The sequence below is a fragment of the Populus trichocarpa genome, chromosome 5 (assembly GCF_000002775.5).
Source record: "Populus trichocarpa isolate Nisqually-1 chromosome 5, P.trichocarpa_v4.1, whole genome shotgun sequence".
NCBI classification, from domain to species: domain Eukaryota; kingdom Viridiplantae; phylum Streptophyta; class Magnoliopsida; order Malpighiales; family Salicaceae; genus Populus; species Populus trichocarpa.
Genome location: NC_037289.2, coordinates 7,142,605 through 7,165,436, shown reverse-complemented (window position 1 = coordinate 7,165,436; position 22,832 = coordinate 7,142,605). Strand labels below are relative to the sequence as shown.

At 30.0% G+C, this 22,832-nt stretch overlaps 1 protein-coding gene and 1 long non-coding RNA gene across 4 annotated transcripts; both read right to left on the bottom strand.

Moving 5' to 3' along the window:
* Nucleotides 1-66: 66 nt before the first annotated feature.
* LOC7480449 (protein PIN-LIKES 7) lies at nucleotides 67-5,509 on the bottom strand. 3 transcript variants are annotated; one of them, XM_006382917.3, is made up of 12 exons: nucleotides 5,009-5,509; nucleotides 2,766-2,891; nucleotides 2,263-2,546; nucleotides 2,100-2,179; nucleotides 1,835-1,959; nucleotides 1,619-1,740; nucleotides 1,306-1,521; nucleotides 1,095-1,208; nucleotides 878-978; nucleotides 739-791; nucleotides 448-633; nucleotides 67-360 (listed from the first exon to the last, which is right to left on the bottom strand). In XM_006382917.3, exons 3-12 carry the CDS (start codon nucleotides 2,395-2,397, stop codon nucleotides 236-238), a joined length of 1,257 nt encoding a protein of 418 aa, XP_006382979.3. In that variant the 5' UTR covers nucleotides 2,398-2,546; nucleotides 2,766-2,891; nucleotides 5,009-5,509; the 3' UTR covers nucleotides 67-235. The 3 variants fall into 3 exon arrangements, with proteins under 3 accessions (XP_006382979.3, XP_002306421.4, XP_052309382.1); XM_002306385.4 differs by lacking the exon at nucleotides 2,766-2,891; XM_052453422.1 differs by lacking the exons at nucleotides 2,100-2,179; nucleotides 2,766-2,891; nucleotides 5,009-5,509 and having other exon boundaries at nucleotides 2,263-2,411.
* Nucleotides 5,510-19,701: 14,192 nt separating this feature from the next.
* Nucleotides 19,702-20,475, bottom strand: LOC112327496 (uncharacterized). The gene is made up of 2 exons (XR_002981781.1): nucleotides 20,349-20,475; nucleotides 19,702-20,011 (listed from the first exon to the last, which is right to left on the bottom strand). It is a non-coding gene; the product is annotated as an uncharacterized LOC112327496 (long non-coding RNA).
* Nucleotides 20,476-22,832: the final 2,357 nt, after the last annotated feature.

Genomic DNA, 22,832 nt, shown 5'->3' with positions numbered 1-22,832 from the left:
TTTTTTTTATGACTCTGTTCGTGTTTACAAGAACTTGAAACATGCAACACACATAAATAAACTATATAGCAAAAGCTTCGATAAAGCAATCCAATAATCAAGAAATATTTGTTTTGAACAGGTACAAAAATATCCCACTTGCTCGGTGGTGTATACCTATATATGGCCATTTTAATCTATGATGAATCCCACACTATTTGACTTGTAGTGGTTGCATCCTACTTTGAAGGTTTATTCAGGACAAGATCCACATGAAAATTGTAGACCAGGCAGTGAGTGCCAAGGCTGCAACTAAGTATGTCCACAAGAAGAGGACCGAGCACTCTTCTTGTCCCACATTAAACAACTGTGTCATGGTACCTGCACATATGAAGATTATTAGCAATTTTAGCAGCCAAAGTTAGCATCTCCAGATTATATAAAATGCGGTTGAATATCATTGATTACCAATATTCATGGCAGGTGGAAGGGTATACTGAATCATCAGAACATAGTGAAAGAGAGGGTCTGATGGGAGAAAACCAAGATGACCAGCTGCTTTAACAACCCACATACCAATTGCAGGAAGTATAATGTATCGGACACAAATCACCCCAACAACGATCCATGATTTGATTTTGGATGCGCGCAAGCCTTTTTATGTAGAATACATTATAGAAGCTTGTCAGAACGTGTTGCCATTTATGTTGGTTTGGAAATTTCGAACGAGTACTTGAATTTTTTTTAATTTTTATTTACCTTCGGTTAGGTTGCCTCCCAATATGAGAGTTATACAAGGAATGGTTCCATCTCTGCAACAGAGTGTTTTCACTTTTAGATACCTGAAATTGTTGAATTTAAACGGAACAATTGTAAGTCGAAAGATAGAAATTCATACCCAAGTAATTTGATGGAGTCTTGGATCACTCTTAGAGGGGCTTCTGAACCAATTATCAGGTTTCTCAAAAATGTAGTTGCTCCAAAGATGAATCCCAAAATCTGATGGAAGATGGACAAAATTAAGCTTGTAAACTATCCGGTATTTTGATGACCAAAGAGAAAGGTGTTTAGCTCTTCTCAATAAAAAAAGTAGGTGAAATGTCGAGGAAACTCACTGCAGCTAGAGTTGGGGGTGCCAAGAGCTCCTCTAAAATCTGATGAAGAAATCCTATTAATTTAGTCCAGGATGATACATTCCCTTTTCCATGTTCTGATTCCTGGGAAACAATCTGAAACCAGAGAGATTCAGAAGTCCAAATATCAGGCCTGTAGATATTAGTGTGCATATAGGAATATAATAGGACAGACTACTGTAAAAGTACTAACAGCACGGCTTTCTGTATCTTCAGCAGACTTGGATGACGCAACAACTATTGCAACATTTTCTTGATCTTGTCCTATTAGCAGGTGAGTTTCCTGGCTAGCGTCTAAATCATTGTTGGGTGCTTTTGAGACCTCTACTACTGCTTGAAGTGCTTTTAATTTTGCAGCCGACGTTCGTATTAGATGGAATGTATAAGTCCAGATGAAGAAACCTCCTAGCTGCATTGGCAAACCAAAACAAAATGAGATTTTACAGAAAACATGATTTCCCAATGCTTGGCCTCATGGCATTGTTGAGTTTCAACTCGAAGATTACCGCCATAGAGAAAGAAGCGTATGAGAGTCCAACGGAGGTGCAGATGCTACTGTCACCAAATGGACTTCCGTCCTCAGTACAGATTGCAGGGACAATTATGAGCAGAAGATTTCCCAAGTTTCCTATTTTAACAAGCACCAAAAGTACACAACAATCAGGGTTTCAACAGTCTACGCGCATGAATGAAACAAGTTAAATAGTCCAACCACAACTAACCTGATGAACATGTAGCAATAACAAGGCCCTCTAGGTAAGGCTTTGGTCTCAGTATTTTAACAAGTATCCATCCAAGAATGCCTCCAATTAAGAATGTGAATCCAATGTTAACAGGCATAAACCACCTGAGGAAATGGTCAACCAAAGCAGAGCATGAATCAATTTTCCAGCTAAAAGAATTGCACCAAATTGGTTCCAAAAGGTGCAGGATTACACCTTTTGGCAGCATGTCAAAAGTGAAGAGCTCAAATTTCTGTTAGCCTACCATGAGATAATGTCTTCGAGAGTAACAGTTTTAGCCAGGCTAGCAAACATGAGAGAGGGTGTAAACACCATGAACACGAGCTACATTGGGAAAAAGAATTTTCGTTGTTGTAGAGGGAACAAAGAGCAACCTTAACAAAAACAATGAAATTCTTGATTCTTACCTTATTTAAGGATTTTCTAGCATCCTTAGGGAGAAGATTCAAATACTCAGTTGCCATCAAAGCTCCAAAGAAGCTGATAAGTAGGACTTGTATAATTGGCAAAGATGCCACCTCAAAAAGAGTCCAGAAACCCATCTTCTCTTTTCAACTTCGTTTCAAAAACTTCGCTGGAAAAGGATCAAGATATGTAAAATGATTCCTTCTCTTCTATCTTTTTTCTTCTGTTGCAGGATTGTACTTCTGTGCCTATCTTGCTACTTCTGCCCTTCCTTGTATTTTATATACTAAAGAGATAAAGGAAGGAAAATCATGAGAAGGAACATGAGGACAAGTCAAAAGAGAAAGCCAAGTTAAGACTAGCAAAACACATTCAAAATGCAACAACAGAAATTTGTTGTGACACAATTATGAAAAGCTATTTATCGAGCTTTGAATTAAAAAAAAATTGTGCATGTGAATCTAAAAGCCTAGCCAAGGGAGGAAAGAACCAAGAAGGTAACAACCCTTTGTCTTCATTAGAGGGTACAGATATAGCACCACCATGTCACAGGGTCCCTGTAGAAACCAGTTTTCCCTCTCTAATTTTGATGATCAAGGTAATTTGAGTTGAATTTCGCATTTTATGGTGCCTGTTCACATTCAAAATGATAGGATTATGAAAAATCTATCTCTCTCTCTCTTTTCTCCCTTTATTTTTTTAACATGAACCAAAGATAGATAACATAGAAACAAACTGTAATGGATGAAATAATTATTATACTTCCGAACATTAAAAAAAAAAAAAAAAAAAAAAAACCTCCTCGCCATCTCAATCATTTGGGGTCCCCTTGCCATAATTATCTGGGGTCACCGGGTGAGATCAGCTGACACCACACATAGAAGGGCGTGCGCCCTTTCTAAACACTCAAGATCATTCGGCTAGAAACTTCGGCCATTAAAACAATAAAAAAAAGTTAAGAATGCTACCTAATCAGCTTTCTTATATATATTTTTCCATTTCTTTTGGTTAAACAATCGACTCACGAATATATTAATTCGGCCATTTTAAACTCTTTGTTGAGGCTGGCTGCTTGTGCTCTTTATTCGGCCATTAAAACAATAAAAAAAGCAAAATCACAATCTTAGTGCTGGAAAAAGTGACAAAGCATGTTCCTTGGTGTGAATTATTTTAGTGTGGTCAATGAATAATCAATCACCTTATATATTCTTCCTCAAATAACACAATTAATCTCATATTTAACAATTGAGAATTCTCATGTGACAATTGCATCCATCAATACTGTTCAAATAAATAAAAACAATTGTTCGAGATCTAAAATAATACATGTTTATTACAGAAAATAAGGCAACAAAAGAAGAGGAAAATAAGAATCAAGAATGGATAGACCAAGTATCTGACAAATTAAGTAAAATAGAAAGCTCAACACGTTACGCCGGGAATCGTTATGCTCTTACGAATTTTATAATGACCAGCATGATAAAGAAAGAAAGACGCAAGGTTTCCATGGCTATCTACTATGAGATTGGGAGAAGGCCAAAATGATGGCAACTTGCAAGACATCGATCTAACCCTGACTGATTCCTTTTCTTATTCTTTTATTCTTTGCCCTTGTACATCATAAAATGGTTGAAATAACTAAATATATATATATAAAATACCATGAATGCACGAGCTGGGTTTAAATGATCTTCTTGGAAAAAATTTATAATTTGTTTGTTTTTGTATTTTAAAAATAAATAAATATATTTTTTTGTTTTTTTACTTTAAATTAATTTTTTTATATTTTCTAGTTATTTTAATGTGATGGTTTCAAAAATAATTTTTTAAAAATAAATAAAAATATTATTTTGATATATTTCCGAGAAAAAAATATTTTAAATAATAACAATTATCATATTTTCAAATACCCCTTAATCCTAATATAAGCATTGCTCATAATTTCATAAATTATTCAAAGTAATTTCTCAAAAAGAAGCTCAAATTAACTATTCTCTAATAAGAAATGCTCTCAACCATAGTTTTGAAACCCGGGTCAACCCGGGGCTGAAACTGGGTCGAGTTTAAAAAAAATAGAGGAAGTCAAAATTCGGGTTGACCCGACGACCCTGTTAAAAACCCGGTTGTAGCCCATTGACTTTTTTTTTTTATACTAAAACGATGTCATTTTGATTTTTTTAAAAAATCAGAATTAACCTGAGCGACCCGATGACTCGGTCAAAACCCAAATCTTAAATTGGGTCAACCACCAGACCAGATTTAAAAACTTACTCTCATCTCTACGATCAAATAAAGTGCGAAAAGGGTATATACTTCATGAGACGGCAATAAATATATGATACTACAAGACTAGAAGAGTTAGAGTTGGATTGGTTTAGAATTAAGTAATAGATTATAACTAGGCCTACAAAGACAAGAAAGAGAATAGACCAGAAGCGCTTCCACAACAACACAGAGGTAGAAGCGAGAAAGCACCACAATTAACCGAATCTCCACAACATAAATGATATTAGCCAGGAAAGATTAGGGTTCAAGACAACACCGGAAAACGCAACCAAAGCTTTTCAATGGTTGTCTGAAACATGAATAAACACTGGCCAGTAGCTCCTCCATCATTCACCAGAAAAGTTAACATGAAATCATGTTACTGAGGCCAAAGGGTCACAGCAAGAACAAGACAGAGAAGGAAAGATACATATTGAAGCAGGAATGTCAAATGAAAAGAGAGAGAGCGAGGGACAAACTAACCTGCAATCAAGCCTGGGGTGTGAGTAGCGAGTGTAAGAGAAGATTGGCGAGGGAGACTCTGAGTATGAGAGATTGAGACTAAATGAGAGACAAGCAAAATGCACTAAAATTGCCTGTATTACAGGGGAGGTATATGTGTAAGGGAAAGCGTAAATCAAAGTCTATTAAGGGCAGAAAGAAGGAAGAAACTTTGCTCCACATGTGTGATGGCCAGAGAAAATCATCCGCGCTCTCTCTATTTATAGGAAAAACATAATGGGAAAAGGAGCAAAAATCATATACCACAATAATGAGTGAGTTCATATATGGTGTGGCACTGCCTATTTGATTATTCTAGGTCAACTAAAATAATGAAAGGAGAAGATGGGTGCCATCGAATTCAGACATATCTCATCGTAGCATGACAATTTGAACTTGAATTATAGGCTTGAGGGAGCCAACTTTTCTTTCAAATTTGAACTCGTATCATCAAGGAGAAGGGAAAGAGTTTTATCCTTGGGCCATCCAAGGATAAAACTTCCTGTGTTATTTTCAGGTCTCACCTGATATATATATATATATATATATATATATATATATATATATATATATAATAGTGCTATCCCACGACCCAGCAATAAATCTTGTTAATTTGTGGGAATAAATAAGTGATATTCTTTGATTTGTTGAAATTTGCAGTTATGCTAGGAGTTCACAAAGTGCCCAAGCAAGTCTATCCTGATCTGGTCACCATATTGTTCATCCTTATCGTACTTACCGAGTCATGGACTTTACTAAGTCATTTTAATACGTTTTTTTTAAAGTAATTTTTTATTTAATTATTTGACAATAAAAATAGATAATTGAAATATTTTATATTATAAAAACCTTTTCATGATATTATCAATTTTTTTTTTTTGTAAAACCTACTATATTTTTTTTTATTATAAAAAACAATGTTTCGATAATTTCAAAGAAGCATATTAAAAAATATATAAAAACAACACACCACTTGGGAGGGGGGGGTTCTTTGTAATAGTTTTTTTGAAGGTCATGTGGAGAAAAGACAATGAATAAAATTTAAGAAAAAATTAAAAAAAAATCTTGAAGGGTTGTATAGAATTAGCACTTGCTAATATTATAAAAAAAAATGCAATAATTTCATAAAAAAAGAGTAAAAACTGAACAATATGTAATAGAATAATATCATAAATATATTTTAAAATCATTTAATTTAAATGAATTTAAACCACTTATTCTCTTCTCTTTCATTTCCTGATAACCCTTTTTTTTCTCTAAAACTGAACGAGTAAAACATAAACAAAATAAAATTTTAAACCAAAACATAAAAAAAGCTCAAGAAACATGGATAAAAAATGAAAGAAAAAACAGAAACTTTAAGGACTAAAATAATAATAATAAAAAGGACGAGAAAAGAGGCTGAATTTTTGTTTTAATTTCATATTTAATCCCTAAAGTTTCAATTGATCTGAATCATTAAAATTAATTTTTATTTTGTCAAATCAAGAATTAACTCAATGTTACTACTTATTCTTAACATTGTGAGAACTACACATCAAGCCAACCGAAATAAAATGATCACGCCCAATCTCAAATCAACTCAATTTAAAGGATCAAATTGAAAAAAAGAGTTAAGTAACTAGAAAATCTAAAGAAACAAAGAAAATAAAAAGAAAACATTATGGGTAACTCTTGTCATCCATATATAATAGATGGTGTCTTTTTTCTAAGCTGTATTTTCATTTATTTTTTAATATTTATTTTATTTTGTATTATCTCGTATGTTTATGATTTCAAACACCATATCATAATTTATTGATTGTCAATTTTATATTACTGCACTTTAATAAAACTATTTTAAAGAATATAACTGCCATTTCAACACTATGTATATATATATATATATATATATTGAAGAATCATTATTGTTATTATAGATTTTTAATATAAATCAATTTTATATTACTGCACTTTAATAAAACTATTTTAAAGAATATAACTGCCATTTCAACACTATGTATATATATATATTGAAGAATCATTATTGTTATTATAGATTTTTAATATAAATAGTATTAATAAAAAAAAAATTGTTTAATATAACTGCTATTTCTATTAGCGGTTCATTAATAAAACTATGATTCACAGTCAAAATATACCATTTTCATTTTTCCCAATACTTTTGGATTTCTATCTATCCAGTCATGTAACATGAAATCTTTTACCCCCTTGTAAGTTAGACTGGCCAGCCCTGACTAGGCAGTCCAATCTGGCAAGTTCCTTGTTAGATTGTGCTTTTTCTTACTCGATCGGCGATGTCCTGCATCCGCGGGAATGGCTAACTATTAAGCTTGCGTGTTAATTTTTTTAGCCGTCTTTTAAGATTTTGACTAATTTTAGGGTTAGGGTTCAAGTTTATTTGTGCTATTGAAATTCTTTTTTCTTGATTTCACAGCAAGGTGGTGTTTTTTTAAAAAAGAATCTTGTACACGTCAACATTATATTCATATTTAATCCAAAGGATTTTATCAATGACAGAACTAAAAAAAACATATAGTATTTAACTTAACCTAGATTAGTTCATTAGCTTCCAAATGATGACGTCCCTCCAAAAGAATGATGCTAGAACTGCATGAGCTGTCTAATTACTAATTTAATTAAGTAGTATTAGACTAATTAACCCCTCACGTCATCGTTTGGTCAATACGATGAGAAGATTTCCCAAGTGGGCTTCGGAGCTCCACAATTACCCCTTTCTTGACGAATATATATATATATATATATATATATATATATATATATATATATATATATATATATATATCATGGCAACTTGCTAGCTATTTGTAATCTTGTGACATGAAGTCATTGATGATGGAAATGAATCTATAAAATGATAGCTAAGGTAGAGAATTCATGCATGTAAACCTTAGATTCATGAATTTCAAGCATTCAAGGATTGCTTCACCATGCATTTTTGTACTTATGCATAATATTGATTATGACATTAATTAGCTCTCAAATAACAAATTAAATTCGAATTTGCCTTTCCAACCAAGAGACAACAATGGCTTCTTCAAGATTTGAACACGGGGTTCCAATTTGGAGGTGAAGGATTAAATATTAACATGATTTCAATCTTCTTTTTTTCTTGAGATGTTTAATTAACATTAATTCACTTTATAATACGACAATCTATAATGTATATAAGAACAGAAACATTAATTAATTAGCTTTCGACAGACAAATTCAAGTTTGTCCTTCCAAACAAAGAGTGAAATGTCTAAATTGTCTACACCCTTGGTCTTGGCTTGGCATAGCAGTCATCCTCCGTTTGTTTTTCTATCGCATAGATCAAATGCCCACATGTTATATTTAAAATAATATTTATTTGACTTGTGATTCACTGCATGTTGGGAAAAAATTTTCTACTAAAAAAAAATTGAATACGCAAGCTTCAAGAAATAAAAAAAACAAAAATTAAAATTAAAATATCCATAACAAAGATGATCGACCTGTTATTTACAGGGAATAAGAATGAAAAAAAAAAAAGATTATGATCAACAAATCAGCCAACCACTACCAACATTCTTATTCTGCAAATAAAAGGGAAATGTCAGAAGGCCAATGGAAGGAGTTTATTAAAATTTTGCTAGTAATATAGTCATTATACCGTGCTAAAAAATGCATGGACCAATATGCCCTCAATGAATTTCATAATGACCAATTTATTATGTGGAAAAAAAATTATTCTATTCCTAATAAAAAATTATTCTAAGAACTTCCGTCCAATAACGACAGAGAAAATAATGCCTTGCATGTTAGGCTCAGTCAAGCCCACGTATATAAATCTCTTTGATTTCTCTCAGTAAATTTTAGTTATTGCTTGCAGTGCTTTGGTAGCCTCTTGTGTTTCCAGTAAAGACTTTTAAGATCCCGAGCTCAACTTTCATATTTAGATATTTAGGTACATTCATAATTGATTTTTATTACAAATATGAACCAAAATCTAATATTATTAGTTTACAGGCAGTGATATGCTGTTGTTCAAGAGAAAAGAAATTTGAACGTCACAATCTTTTTTAAAAACATAACAAAAAAAAAACATTTAAATCGTAGAGAATTATTTGATATTAAACTTTGCTTAGCAGATCAACCTTAAAACTCTCAATTTGACTTATTAATTAACACTAATTTAAAATAAAATTATATGAGAATTATCTTGATGTGACCTAATCAACTTGATAAATTTAAAAATAATCTAGATGATCAATAGAAAGAATGGCTTCACTCTAAAAAAAACTTAAATGATATTTTTTTTAATATTAAAATATTAACATATTAAATACAAACCAAACTCAATCTACTCTTTTCATGATATGTAGAGAAAAAAACCAATACAAAGATTTTCCTTTTCATTATTAGCTGAAAAATAAACAAGATAAATTTTTTTTTGCCTCGGTTTTTTTTTTGTTTTTTTTTTGCAATGGACAGCTTATCCAGTCATGGTCATAGGAAAAATTAAAATTAATGAAAAATGTGCAGATCTAGGCTGCAATAATGCACCGATATTGGGTGGGCATTGAATGATATATGAACCTTCCCCAGTTAATTCATCTTTAAAATGGGGTTGTTGATTTCAAAACGACAACCCCAAGCCTATCCACGGACCGTCGGACCCCAAGCCAAATTATATTCCATGTGAAATCTGACCTCCCCAATCAAAGCACCGATGGAAGGAAGATTCCACCGAGAAAAAGACATAATATCTTTTTCTCGGTGGATTATAGTTTTTTAAAATAAAATAAAAATTAAATTTAAAATTTAAAAAATTAATACTTATATATAATAAAATATAATAAAAATCATATATATTAATAAAACATGTAAGATCTCAAATTAACTAAAACAATATTGCAATTACTACATTTAAACAAAAAATATGAAGAAAAAGAAAATTAAAAATAGAAAGTAAGGTATAAATAGTTCTAGTATAGAGTGATAAATATTCAAAGTGTAAAAAATAATAAATAATACTTTTTTCCAAAAAAATTGTAAAGAAAAAAACTTAAAAAAAATACAAAGAAATAAAGAAAAAAATTGTGATAAATAAGTCAAATATAAAATAATAAAAATATCAAGTATAAAAAGAAAAAATATAAGAAAAACTTGTTTTTTAAGAAAAAAACCCAAATTACAGTTTTGATACCGTTATAATAAAAATAATTGGTGAAATTTACAATTATACCATATCTACATGAAAACACAATTTTCTTTTAATGTGTGGGTGTACAATTGAGAGACTATAAAGACTTTAGGTTGAATTAGTAAATACACTACGTTGTCGCAAAGATTTTTTTTGCTATATTTTTAAATCTAGCTATGTATGTCGGGTCAACAGTGATTCGTGAACTTGAACTTTGAACTAAGATTGAGTTTTAAAATAAATTAGGTTTGACTTGAATTAGTGTAACATTAATATGATGATTTGACCAAAATTTGTTTTGATTTAAAAAGAAATAATACGATGTCTATTATTTTGTATATAAAAAAATATTAAAATGACAAAGTATTAAATTGATCTAGTCAAATTGAATTAATCCGTCTAACCTGAGATTTAGATCATAGCTCAAATCTAGTTTAATAACCTTGGTTTTTTAAGTTTATTTTTTATTTAATATAACAATTATGAAAATAGATATTTGCAGAAAAAATAACAAATAAAATTATCAAGAAAAAATATATTTCTTAAACCTAAACTTCATTTTTTTTACCAATAAATCTCTTGTTTTTTGAACCAAAGCATTTGTTTTTATTGCATGCAATGTTTTTTAAATAAAAACCTGTCATGATCTAAAAAGCAATTTGTTTTTTTAAAAACAAACAATATCTCAATTTTTTATAAGTGATTGAAGAAAAAAATTAATAATTATGATAAAATAACCTAAGAAACCCATAAAAAGAATTTTAAAGAACATTAATTTCATTTTCATTGAATATTCATTAGCAATCATTTATTTTTTTTATTTTTGCATATTTGGCACTTAGTAATTGAAAAAGTTGTTAATACTCCAATAAAAAAACTATAATATTATTTAAGAATCATGACAAAATTAAATAAAAAATTTAATATCATGTTAACTTTTGTTTTCTCCTATTGCATTTCAATGCTAATTGAAAACAATAAAATAAAAATCGAAAGAGATTAAGTGTATTGGCCAATGATATGGGACCAATGCTCCTACATTAAGAGAATGAAGGATTGACACTTGTGGACCTGCAAGGTCGAGCTTGTGCGCTTAGCCTTCAATAGGTTTTTTTACTTAAAGATAAATGACATGTAATTCTACTTATATTTTTATAAAATGTTTTTGGATCCTGGCCTAATATTATCTAAAAACACCAAGTAAACCTTATTAGAAAATCAATAAATCAATTTCTCAACACAAAACACTATTCTATTTTTTTTTGGCAACAAAAAGTTTTAAAACACCTCAATGAAACTACTCTTGCTAAGAAAAACACGTTGACACCAAATCTGGCTTTTTCACTCACAAAATTTGGCTAATCAATCACTTTCTCTCTCATTCATTATTTTTTATGACTTTCTCTTTCTTTTTCAAACTTAAAAACTTAAATATGAACAAAATAAAGTTTTGAATAGAAACATAAAAGTTCCAAACTAGAGGATAAGAAATAAAATGAGAAAAATCCTATAGGTAATCTTTTTTTTCTCTTAGGTTACTTTGTGGAGCCATATTTTATTAATTATAATTTATTCAATTATTATCATTTCACTTGCAAACTATAATGTATATGAAAATAGTATCATGTAAATAATATTTTAACTGAATAAGTTTTTATAAAAAATTGAAGGGATCATAAACAACTCTGTTTAAAATTCAATTTCTTGATACAAGACTTTCTAGATTGTATCTATTCATGACACTGATTTTTCTATATATGTGAACAATAACGTATATATGAATTGTGTTATATAGATTAATAAAATCAATCAGATAACTTTGATATTATTATTAAAAAATATGAATTAATTAATCTCAAAGATCATCTTGAGATTTAAAAATTTATCCATGAATAAAAAACCAACCAGAAATTTGTGTGTTTTGATTTATTTAACTATAAAAACCTACTGGTCATGATGAGATCTTAACAAACTTTATATCGCATGGTGGTGAAAGGAACCAAGCCATGAATGTAGCTGCCCTACAGAGAGGCACGATACACAAGAAAGTGACCTAATGAGGCCCAAGTCGGGTCACCAATAAAGCAGAAAAGGCTCCACCGCAGGCGCAGGGTGGCCTCCTCCCTCCATTAATTATTCATAACGAGTCCAGAAACGAAACTCCATCTACTTTATTGACCACACAGTGCAGGCTCGGCTTGCGCACACGATCAATATTAGACACGAAAATCTAGACCAGCCAAGCATTATTGCAAAAATATTGGGTCCCTGACAGCGACATGTTCACGCAGCTACAAAGATTAGTCGTCGTGGCATACGTACTTGCCCAACATATCAGGAACACTAAAAAAGGGAAAAACAATCTTCTCAGGGAATAAATGTTCATTAATTATTTTTCATTGTAGTAATACAATTATAAAATTTCTTTGAAAAAAAACATTATACTATGTCTTGGAAGGCAAGGTTATTTTTTATCATGATATAACTGTTTTTAATATATTATATAAGGTTAAATTTATTATTTTATTTTTTTCACAGTAAAATTACTACTTCGATTCTGAAATAAAAAATAGTAGGAATGAGCAAAAAAATCGATAAACCGATTAAACCGAGAAAACCAGAAAAAAATAATTGAAAAAACCGAACCGAAAAAATATCAAATTAACAGATTAAAAAATTACAAAAAATTCTCGGTTCGGTTCGGTTCGGTTTTGGTTTTCAAAGTCTGAAACCAATTGAACCGAACCGGTTCAACCAGGCCAACACTTAAAAAAAAGCAAGTATAGATAGGATATTTTCTAACTCTAAACCTAAAGTAGCATTCAGCCGCCCCCCATCCCTTTGCTCTTTGCATCTCTCCCCTTCCTATACTTTCTGTATATCTCTTCTTTAATTTTTCTCCCCTCCCTTTACTCTTTGTGAACCTAAAGTTACAGGCTTTATGGGGTTTCATTTGATATCAGTGCTCTTGTAGTTTAGTGAAATAAGATCTACATGTTCTTGGCCTAAATGTTGTGGTTTTGTGGTGCTTGACAGTTTTAGTAGGTTTATTTGTTGGCCAAGATCTGCTTACGCTTCTATTTAATTCTTTCCTTGCAGTGATGTTTGGTAATTGCTTTTGAAAATGCTTCTGGTTGAATCCAGTAATCATGCACTCGATCAGATCTTTAGTAACCTCAATAGGATGCGATTTGGGTGCATGCATGATGTGGGCAAGTGGTGGATTTTTTTTCCTTTCATTTCTCCTTTTTTTTTCCCTGTTGTGTTTCTTATCTTTTGCTGGCTTGAGTGGCTGAGGGTTTGGACATATTTGTTCATACAAGTTTCAGCCATCCATTATATACAAATTGTTGAAACTGACATGACATCTTTATTGTGCGTAGCAGAAGCTTTGGAGGCTCTTGTTTTAATTTTTAGTTGCCTTCTTCGACATAGGGATTTTTTTGGGACTGTGAACAAGTTGGAGGTGCTGCAACTAGGAATTGCTTTCTATTTGTTTGCAACTGGTAGGCCTTTGTAACATTCCCTGGAGAAGGAGTGGATTGAATCTGAAATTAGCTCGCTCATGTATGGTGCTTGTAGTTCATTTTTTCCTTCCTTGTCAAATTCTCATTAGCCTCCGGATGCTGTTTCATTCAATCTTTGTTCTTCTGTTGATGTATTTATATTATTGCTCTTTTGGGCTATTGTGAAAAATGTGGTTAGTAAAAAGCCTAGAAAAAACTCACCGGAATAATTTTGGTTTGAACTGGTTTGGAAGGAAAAAAAACCAAACCAAAATAAATCTGTTTGAATCGGATTTCGGTTCGGTTCAAAAACTTAAAAAAATTTCGGTTTGATTGTTTATTTTGGTCCAAAACCGGACCGAACCGAAAATGCTCAGCCCTAAAAAATACAATATCTTTTACTTAGGGGTGTTTTAGTAATTTCATTTATTTTGAAACAGTGTAATTACCCTGATGCCATCGAAGACAAAAATAATATAACTCTCTCATGAGGGTTTTTTAGTTATTTTACATTAGTTTTATTATAAATTTAGAGGTTGCACAAGGGCATAATAGTAATTCACATATATTAAATATTATTTAAAAACAAAACTTGTTGGTGCGTGCAAACATTATTTGGACAACCCTGCACTGTTCAAACAGCGCATGCGAGGCAGTCCGGTCACCAATAACCACCTTTCGGTGTGACTTTTGGAAGATCTCAGCTCCCCTAACTCGATGACATGGCACGTGTTCGAAGATTTATAATGGTTTGGTGCCGGCAACTATTTTCTCCCCCCCCTTTTCTCTCTCTTTCCTCACCTAGATTTTTGCTCTAGCCCCTTAAAAATTCAAGAAACATTTAAAAATTCAAGAAGACTAGGCTTTTATTTTTAGCTTGCTTTTTGTAGAAATTTTTGTTGATCTTGAAAATGACCCGGTTATCTCGGGTCTTTTTGTTTATTGTTTTTTGTTGGGTTTTTTGGCTAATTATTTTAGTTTATATTTTTTTCCAGGTCCCTTCCTTTAATATTTGAAATGATTTTTTTAAAAAACAATTTATGAGGTTAGAATTTTTTATTTCATACCCTTTTTTTTTCTTTTTGAATTTAGTTCTCTTTTAATATTGCTATTTATTTTATCTGGGATAAAATTTTTAAATTATTTTTATTTTTTTTTTCTATGTGATTTTCTATTGATTTTGAAAATAACCTGAGTTTTCTTGGATCTCTTTAATTGTTGCTTTTTGTTGGATTTAATTTTGCTAATCAGTATTAAATTGGTTAGGAATTGAGTTTCTTGATTAAGTACATGTCTAGAATTTAATAGATTATTTGTTTGAGATCTTTGTTCAGGTTTAAAAGGTTCCCTTGATTTTCTTGGTTTTCTCTTTCTTTCTTTAAACATGATTTTTTTTTTTTTTTGCAGTTTTATCATTCAGCATATTCATCATAACTAAATCATACTTGTGAGAACATATATATACCATGACAAATATGTAACCCACAAATAAAAAGCATATATAAATATTCTAGCATGCATACTAAGAATAAATAAACTTGCAATTAATATCAAAACAACGTTCTAGCATGCATACTAATTAAATAATATATTTATATTTAAATTAAAATATAAAAAGGTACTTGTTGAAGTACTTTAAATAGTGAAGCTTTTATTGTTGTCAAGGATTGAATTTTTTATCCTCAAATCTTTATTGTCCCTCTATTAGCGCAAAAATTATTTGAAATAAGTCTCTCAAGATTTCAACATTATCATCTTAATTTAGATGCACTTCTAAACAAATTTTTTTAACCAAAGTAGATGAACTTAATAATCTTTTAATAAAATGAATCTAAGCTCTAGATTTGAGAGGACTATAGAAGCTTAAAAATAAAGAGAGAAACACTAAAGTTTGAGGTAAGGAAGGGTATGTAAAATAAGAAAAAACATCGTTTTGAATTATACATTCACCCCTTTTATAATTGATTTTGAAAATTAAAAAATTGAAGAATTAATTATGATATTAACTAGAATTAATTTTCATATTATCAATTTTTAATTAACCACTATAAACTCATAATAAAACCTGAACATTATGTTCATAAAACACTTATGGTCATATTTAACTAGACATGATAACTCTAAGGGCATATTCTTATTAAGGATTAATTAAGGTTAATTTTTTTGTTATAATTGAGTTTTTGCCGTAATTTTTATAACAGGGAACCTGATATTAAAATTCTTATATGTAAAAATTAGGGCAAAATACCGATAATGCAGAAAAGGTTCCACGGCATAAGGGCCTCCTCCTTCCATTATTCATTACGAGTCCAGAAACGACACTCCATCTACTTTAATGACCATACAATGCAGGCTCGGCTTGCGCACGTGATCAATATTAGACACGACAAGCTGGACCAGTCAAGCATTATTGCAGTAATATTGGGTCCCTGACAGCGACATGTTGACGCAGCTACAAAGATTAGTCGTCGTGGCATACGTACCTGCCCAATATCTCCGGAACACTATATGCTCATAAATTATTATTCATTGTAGTAATAGAATTATAAAATTTCTTTGAAAAAAACATTATATTATATTTGTCTTTTTATTAATATATAATTGTCTTTAATATATTATATAATTACTATTTTGACCCTATAATAAAAAATACAATATCTTTTACTCATTGGTGTTTTAGTCATTTTATTTATTTTGAAACAATATAATTATTTTGATGTCATCGAATACAAAAGTAACATAACTCTCTCACGAGGGGTTTTTAGTTATTTTACATTAGTTTTATTGTAAATTTAAAGGTTGTTCAATGGCATAATAGTAATTCACATATATTAAATATTATTTTAAAAAAAGTTGTTGGCTCGTGCAAACAGTGTGCGGACAACTTCACAGTGTTCAAACGACGCATGCGAGGCAGTCCGGCTACAAAACCACCTTCCAGTGTGACTTTTGGAAGATCTCGACTCCTGTAACCCGATGAGATGACACGTGTTCCAAGATTTATAATGGTTTGGTGTTAGCAACCATTTCCTTTTTTTCCTCATTTTCTCTTTATTTCTCTCTCACCTAGATTTTTGCTCTAACTCCTTGAAAATTCAAGAACAACCCTTTAAAAATTCAAGAAGACCGGGTTATTTTTTATTTTTTTTATCTTGCTTTTTATGAAATTTTTTTGTTAGTCTTGAAAATGACCCAGTTATATCGAGTTTTTTTTATTGTTTTTTGTTGGGGTTTTTTTTGACTAATTATTTAAATTTATATTTTTTTTCCTGATCCCTTCCTTTAATATTTGAAATGGTCGTTTTTAAACAATCTATGAAGTTAGAATTTTTTTTCCTATTTCATACCCCTTTATTTTTTTTAATTTAGTTTCTTTTTTTTATTGCTATTTATTTTATATGAGATAAATTTTTAAAATTATTTTTTTTTCTCTATGATTTTCTACTGATTTTGAAAATGATCTGAGTTTTCTTGGATCTTTTTAATTGTTGCTTTTTGTTTGATTTAATTTGATTAATCAATATTAAATTGGTTATGAATTGAGCTTCATAATTAAGCTCAGGTCTAGAATTTAATGGGTCACGTGTTTGAGATCTTTGCCCAAGTTTAAAAGGTTTGCTTGATTTTCTTTGTTTTCTCTTTCTTTCTTTAAAGATGATGTTTTTTTTTTCCAATTATATCATTCAACATATATATCATTAATGATTAAGCTTTTTTTTTCTTTATCATCTTTCTATATGATTTTTTTCAACTGCGCATTTTTTGTCGTTTCCCAAATTTGTTTTGATTTGTCCATGAATTTTAATTTAATCCTTTAACATTGAGTTGATTGAGAATTGAGTTTCATATGTTTTTTTATTTGACTTGGTTCGTGTGTTAGACCAATTGACTCGGGTTTTTTTGTCCTATTTTTGTTGACATTTTCAATTTTATCCTTCAATATTGTGTTGATTGAGAATTAGACTTCATAATTTATTTTGATTTGTGTGCTATAAGATTATTCGATCTCATGACCCGGGTCATATGTTTGGTCGGTTGACTCAAATGGTTTTTTGTGTCTTTTTAATTTTTTTTATTTCATCCTTCAACTTAGAATTGATTTGGAATTGAGCTTCATAATTTGTTTTGATTTGCTTTATGTAAGATTATCGTTGTCTTATGATCCAGGTGTGGTAGGTTGATCCGGGCAGACTTAACATATTTTTTTAGTTGAATTTTGTTTTCAATGTTATCCTTCAATATCGAGTTGATTGAGAATTAAGTTTAACAAACATTTCATTTCTAAGTAAAAGAGCTATTTTTTTATTTGTTTTTATAGAGTTATCAAAGTCTCGTGATCGAGGTAATAAATTTAATAAGTTAACTCGAGTTGATCTAAATTGATCCGAATTGATTTAATACATTGTCATTTCAGTACTTTTTAAAATATTATTATCTTTAGATTTTACAACTCAATCAAATCAATTATTATATAAATCTTAATTTTATATGCTCAAAAAAACACACTAACAAATTTTAAATATTTTTTTATATAAAAATAAAAAGAGAAAGAAGAAAGATCTGACAATATAATATCATATTGATTCATTCAATGACACAAATGTAGTGGCTGTCACTTCCGACAAAGCAAGTGTCCACTGATATGACAAAGCATCATATTTTTTGTTGATGAGATTTGTAATATATATCCGAAATCTAGTTGATGAACAATATACTATGGATTATGCTATGCTTCCTTGCATATTTTTCAATTATTTAGCAATTACTCTGGAATACAAGAGAATTATTGATGCATTCAATGACAAAAATGAAAATGTTTGGTTCGTAAAGACAAACGAAAATTGAGTGATTTTTTATACCTTGTTTATAAGAAGACATAAAGGACAAATAATTACATAAAATTTTAATTCATATTTGTCTTTGTAAACTCATCAAGATTTCAAGCTATAAAATTCACTTATTACTATGGACCGTTCATCTTGCATGAATTATTTCTTTTTACCATTGGATTTAATTTAATAAAGAAAGTGTAAGATAGGAGTGCAAAAAAAGAGGAGAAACTTAACAAATAAAAAAAAATAAAAATCATACATAGTTTCATTCTTATAGAAATGTGAGAATAAGAATAATATTTTGTTCTTAAAATTATATATTATTGTATATTAAATACTTTTGTCATTATCATCACCTCGAACTCGGCACAAGTGTTAGTAGTGGTGATAATATTTTTTTTCTAAATAAAATTATTATTATTATTATTGTATAACTCTTCCACTATCCCCTCATTTAATAATCTACTTTTACCATTATAATCATCTTTATTATTTTTATCGCCACTACTATCAACAAAATCAACTTTTTTTATAATTATTATTCATTTTCATATTAAAAATAGGGCACTAGAAATTCTTAATTTCACTCTAATTTCTTATTACTATTCCAAACACAATATTGAAATTAAAACATCATTTTACTTAGAGGCATAAATAAAAGGGATGGCAGCATAACTAATCCAAACAGAGCCATTTACTCTAGGGCAAGCCAGTGCTTCCAGAAAGCCAAACCCAAAACATAGTGGAATGAAATTAAAGGTGTGGTTTAAACTATGTTCTTAAAAATTTTAATTTTGTTTTACTTAAAATGAAATTTTTTTTATATTTTTAGATTCTTTTGATGTGTTGCTATCAAAAATAATTTGTAAGAATAAAAAAAATTTATTTTAATATATTTCTAAATAAAAAATACTTTGAACCGTCACCATTATTATACTACCACTATTACAATCCCAAACATATTTTAATAATAATAGTAGTATTAGGCTCACAGATTCATTGATGGACCAAAACATAAACTGTTGAACGTCCTCTAAAATTTTTCAGGCCCAGATAGATGGACCGACCGTAAACTGTCGCCAGCTATAGAAGGAGTCAAATTCCTGGCGGGCAACTTTCCAACAATAACAAAGCAAAACTAGAGCATGATGCAGCGACAATGAGTATCTGATTATGGATATTGTTTAAAGCAAACTAAATTCAACCACAAAAAAAATAAAGAGCTGAAAAGATTTCACAGAAACAAACCAATAGAGAATAAGATGTTTCGAGCTATAATGCTGATCGCAAGTAAAAATAGAAGCTTGCATTGAGATTTCGACAGACATTTTCTTGTATGGAAGCTTGGATCTCATCAGAAGCCACTGCAATTCCACTGGGGGCATCTTCTGGATGCAGCTGAGCGGAAACCTCATCTATAGCAGAGTTCAGCTGTGTCAGTAAGAACTTGGCGGGTCCTCTGTTATCAAAACATGAAAACCAGAGAAATTTCAATGCAAATCGTGAACAAGAAGGGGAAAAAAACTAAAATAAGAGGAAGTTAACATGCAGGAGCATTATACATGGTTCTACTTCTGAAAAACCTTCTCTGTTATATGACAATTTACAGACTTGTAACACATGCGCCCACACGCAGGCAACAAGTTCTTAGATAATGGGATGGCTAACTTATTTCTCTTCCCCTAGCCACAGCTACCACGAAGAACCATTTAAAAGTTTCAACTGTAACTAGATAACCTAATACAGGTTACTAACCATGATTTACATCAATCATAAACGAGAGAGCAAATTCCCACCTCCAAAGCTTTATCCTCATCATATATGAACTTAGGAAGCTTCCTCATCAAATCTTTCCTGTGTCAGCTCCAGTTAATGCCTTGCTTCTCTGCAATACAAGTAAACATCAAATCAGCCACACCTCACATACCATTTTAATGCTGAAGGTTTTTAAAGAAAATTATTTTTCCTTACTTAATTTTATTTTTTTCTATTTAATTTAGAAAATTAAATATTATACTAGTTGAGAATAATATAATATGAGGCTTAATCTATTAATCTATTAGTTAACCAATCTTTTATATATATATATATAGAGTAATGTACAATAATTAATGTAAAAATTACAGCACAAGAATAATAAACATTTGCATAGACTACAATATCTTAAATAAAATAACAACATTATGACATACTAATATGCAAATTTTTCCTCACCCTTAATTCAAAAAAAAAATACTAACATGAAATTCTTTAAAATATTATGAATTCTTTAAAAACATGGATTTTTTTTAATTTATACACCATATAAAAACTTTACGACATAAATTGAGCTTTCAAAATGCTCCTAACCCATACTTTATTGACCTTTTATTTTTGTTATTAACAAAACCTAATTGGCCTTAAAAAAGTATTGTAGCTCTAAATTTATTGGCATTGTTCATTGTAACACTATAATGATTATTTTGTCTCTTCACCTAAAAAACTTAAAACTTGCTTTCAAGAATATTGAAGTCTTTTCATAGGGCTCATTAGTAAATACAAATTTTATCGGGGACAAATTAGTCTTTTACCATCTCAATTGCTAAAATAGTATTGGAAGAAAAAAAATTAAACTTGGTGTCATGGGATATTTTTTTGTTTTCACAATGATTTTTTCATTATTATAATTTTAGATGAGGAGAAATTTAGTATTTGATGAAATATAAACAATTAAAATACACAGTGAAATGACAAAAGAAAACCCTTAAAAGCAAAAGGTTTTAAACCCGAAGTCAAAGGGCTTCTTGGTCTTTTCACAATGTTTTTTTTATATATATAATTATAAAGTTCGCTCAGGGGCGTTTTGGTATTTCACTAAATAAATGATAATAATAATAATAATGTGTGCATGTTGCGTGCCTGGAGACACATGGGAGATGTTCGTGCTGTTCGTGTGAAGCCTCCTGGTGTCCAAAAATATCCTTCCATTGTATTGTTGGAAGCGCTGAATATTACAGCTTGACCCTCTTGATTGTTGGTTTTTCAACTTCAATTCTTATTATTTTAATTTCTATTTTTTTTTGTCTTGGCCCTTTTATAGAAGTTTTATTTGTTTTCAATTTTATCATTCAATCCTAATTTACCAAATATTATATTCTCCAATTCAGTCCTCTTTCTTTGAATTTCTAATTTTTTTCCTTGGCCATTTTGTAAAAGTTTTATTGGTTTTTAATTTCATCATTCAATTCAAATTTAGTGAATTATATTTTCCAATTTGGTTCTCATTATTTTGATTTCTATTTTTTTCCTGGCTCTTTTGTAATAGTTACTATTCTTTTCAATTTTACCATTCAATCAAAACATTATTTTTACTTTTTATATCAATTTTGATTTTTTTTTAAAAAAAATTTGGTCATTTTTTAAATTGATTTTTCTTATAAAGTTTACCTTTCAATCAAATATAAAATCTATTTTATATTTTAATTTTGATCATCATTTTTTTAATTGTTATTTTTTAACCATTTTGTATATTTTTTTTTTAATTTTATCCTTCAATATTTGATTGATTGAGAAATAGACTTCATGGTTTGTCAAGATTGAGTGTTTCGAGTCTAATGATCCAAATCACGAATTTGAAAAGTTAACATGGTTTTTTTTTAAGAAAAAAAGTTTTATAATTCTCTTTATTTTTTTATCAGATTATTCCAATCTCATGATCTGGACAACGTGTTTGGTGGGATATCTTGAGTGGACTCGACCCTGATTACTGTGGTTACAGGTTTTTCATGATCGATTTTTATGTTATTTTTTACTCTTGTTTGAGCAACTAAACATTTTTTTTACATAAAAAAATAGTGCAGTCCTGCGGTGAAGCGCGAGCATCAAGCATAGTAGAACTTTAAAAGAGCTTTAAAAAATCAATAAAAAATAATAAAGTTAAAATACAAAAATAAATTGTATCTTAATTTATTTTTTATTAAGAGAATTTTATCATTATCTTACATTACTTTCGACACCTTTGGATACAATGATTCCTGAAATTTACACTGTTTTTTTTTTTTGAAAACTTTTTCTAATATTGACAATAAAATGCTCAAGAAAAAATAATTTGTAAATTTTATACTCGATTTGTTAACGATGATAATTTAAACACTGTCATGACTGGGGTCATGGATAATACAAGTACAAGGTTCTTACCTGACAGTGCGTAATTGGACTCTAGACTTTCGTCGGAAGCTACTTTTAATACAACCCGCAAATGATGATGCTGATGTTCTCCGAGCATTGGCTTCAGCTGTTGG